Below are 2,439 nucleotides of genomic sequence, written 5' to 3'. Positions count from 1 at the left end.
GCGAGCAATAGCGCGTCATTATCGCATAAATTATACATTTATATGTCTGTCCGCTTATTTACAATAAAAATTAGCCAATGAGCGCACGAGAATTTTTGCAGTCATTGTAAAATCTTCGCTAGATTACCGCGTATGACATTTCCCTTTATTACAATAGTTTGGTGTCTAGAGGTGTATCGTGTTAATTGATGTAGCCAAAAAAATCCTGATATGACACACCTAACGTCTTGCAGAAATGTTATTAGCATCAGACATACGGCTAGAACTATTGCTGTTTTGTTTTTTGTTTTTTTGCCTAATTTTGCCCTTTAGAAAAAGGAAAAAGTTTATAGGGTTTCATTTAAAAACATGTAATTGTTTTGTATTTACAGATTTGCATCACACAAAATATAATATTTTCCAAACAGCCCCGATATTGTTATAAAACAAATTCTTAGTAAAGAAGAGTCCGTTAAGGTTAGTTGGCAGGCTGGTAAGAGGGAAAATCAGACACTGTTTCCATTTAAAAGAAGAATTGACCAGACAAGATGAATTTTTTTTCAATGAAAAATCGTGTGATTGTAGTGGCATCGCTAAGGTCATACAATCTAGATGCCGACCCCCCACCATAATGACTGTTTAACTCCAGAAAATTGAGTCAATCCGATAGCATAAATGTGCATAATTTAGACTTAACGACCCTTTAAAACGCTTGCGTGGTCTGCATTTAATTTGGCTGGACGAAACTTAACAACGACATGCACCATGTCAATGAACGCGAACCTTACAGAAATTGTTGGGAAGAAGACATACCGAGAATACGTCTGCACTGAAAGCTTCACCGAAGGAATACACCACCACCTCATATTTTTGTCAACTTTTGGTGTTTTTCTATGCATTTTTACATCCTTGGGAAACGTTTTAATACTAATTGCCCTCCAAAAAGAGTCTACACTTGGTTCACCGTCCAAACTGTTGCTTCGCAGCTTGGCGACAAGTGATCTTTGTGTCGGTATGCTTTCCGATCCTATAGCTGTAATATATTGGGTGTCTGCAATAAAAAAGCGCTGGAGCGTTTGCTACTATGCATTTGCCACTGAATATGTGGTAAGTTATGCTTTGTGTACAGTGTCGTTGTTAACCACTTGTGCCATAAGCGTGGATAGACTTCTGGCTTTGTCATTGGGAATACGATACAGGGAAACCGTAACTTTGAAACGTGTGTACGGAATAATAATAACGTTTTGGGTTTTGGCTACAGTCCATTCAGCTGTCTCTGTCAAGAGTTCTGAATTTGCTGCAAGATTTAGTGACACAGGTTTATGTATTTGTGTGGCAACCTCCATGTTCTCAAACGCAATGATTTTCTTTAACCTCCGAAAACAGCGCATTCGAATTCAAGACAGGCGCTCTCGTGAACAGCCAACCAGTGGTGAAGTCAGCATGGCAAAGCAGAAAAAGGCGGTATCCAGTGTATTATGGATTCAGCTGGCCGTTCTCATTTGTTATCCACCATACCTTGTGACCGTAGTATTGTCTAGCACCATAGATGAATTGTCCCAGACTCTTGAACTAATCAGACAATATGCATTGGTCTTGGTGTTAGTAAACTCTTCATTGAACCCACTTCTCTACTGCTGGAAGATTTCAGAAGTAAGACGAGCTGTCGTGGCAACGTTGAAAAACTGGCTCTGTTAATCGACTGATTGACAAATACAAAGCTAGTTCTTCGTTAAACGGCATGGAACGCCATAAAAGCAATCCATTCATCATGGAACAAGCTAAGAATTACTAAATTGAAGGCGTTTATTACTGAGGGTCTTTAGTAACAATGACGGTTGTGGAAACAATTCTCCTCAAAGTATAACTTGCATTGGGGTATATTTCTTATTCTCATTGGAGAACATGTCGAGCTCCTTTATGAATGGCTTGTTACAAACGGTTTTAGAGTAAAGATAACAAATGAATGATTCGTTGTTCTCTGCTCATGCCGTCGTCAAAACCTTAAATTTATTTGTTTCAAGTTGCGAGATTGCGGAGAAATGAAAGGGAAATCTGCTTAAATGAGTGTCGCTCGATTAATTTTCGATGTTACTCCTGTTTTGCAGTGCTGGTTGTCCTTTTAAACTCGGTGTCGTTATCTTTTTGAAACTAAGATGGTTTTAAGTCGGTTGCAACTTTAAAGAATTGGGTAGTGTTTTTTTCAAACAACGATTTCTTGCGGCCAGGCAGTCGGGTCAAGATAAAGAAATCGCGGGAAAAGGCGGGAACGGCAAAAGTTTGCCGATGATAATTGGGCTGGAATTGACTCAACCTTTCGCCAGTCTTGATCTTGTCCATTATTATTTCTTTGTCCGGGGTCGACTGACTGACTCCTGGCCTCCAGGGAGGTTTGTCTTAAGTGGGCAAAGTCACTAAAGAGTTGCTCAAAACATCCGTGATATTTGCCGGTCTAAAACA

The 2,439-nt window shown here is 39.5% G+C and overlaps 1 protein-coding gene across 1 annotated transcript; it reads left to right on the top strand.

Annotated features, from left to right (window-relative positions):
* Positions 1-744: 744 nt before the first annotated feature.
* On the top strand, positions 745-1,677 carry LOC137980965 (melanocortin receptor 4-like). The gene has a single exon (XM_068828346.1). The coding sequence runs from the start codon at positions 745-747 to the stop codon at positions 1,675-1,677; it is 933 nt and encodes a 310-aa protein (XP_068684447.1).
* Positions 1,678-2,439: the final 762 nt, after the last annotated feature.

This window comes from Montipora foliosa, chromosome 12 (genome assembly GCF_036669935.1).
Source record: "Montipora foliosa isolate CH-2021 chromosome 12, ASM3666993v2, whole genome shotgun sequence".
Classification (NCBI taxonomy): domain Eukaryota; kingdom Metazoa; phylum Cnidaria; class Anthozoa; order Scleractinia; family Acroporidae; genus Montipora; species Montipora foliosa.
Note: the sequence above shows the minus strand (reverse complement) of the source record. Positions and strands in the feature narration are given on the sequence as shown.

Coding starts and splice junctions, on each gene's coding strand:
- LOC137980965 (XM_068828346.1), top strand. CDS start 745: ATGTCAATGAACGCGAACCTTACAGAAATTGTTGGGAAGAAGACATAC.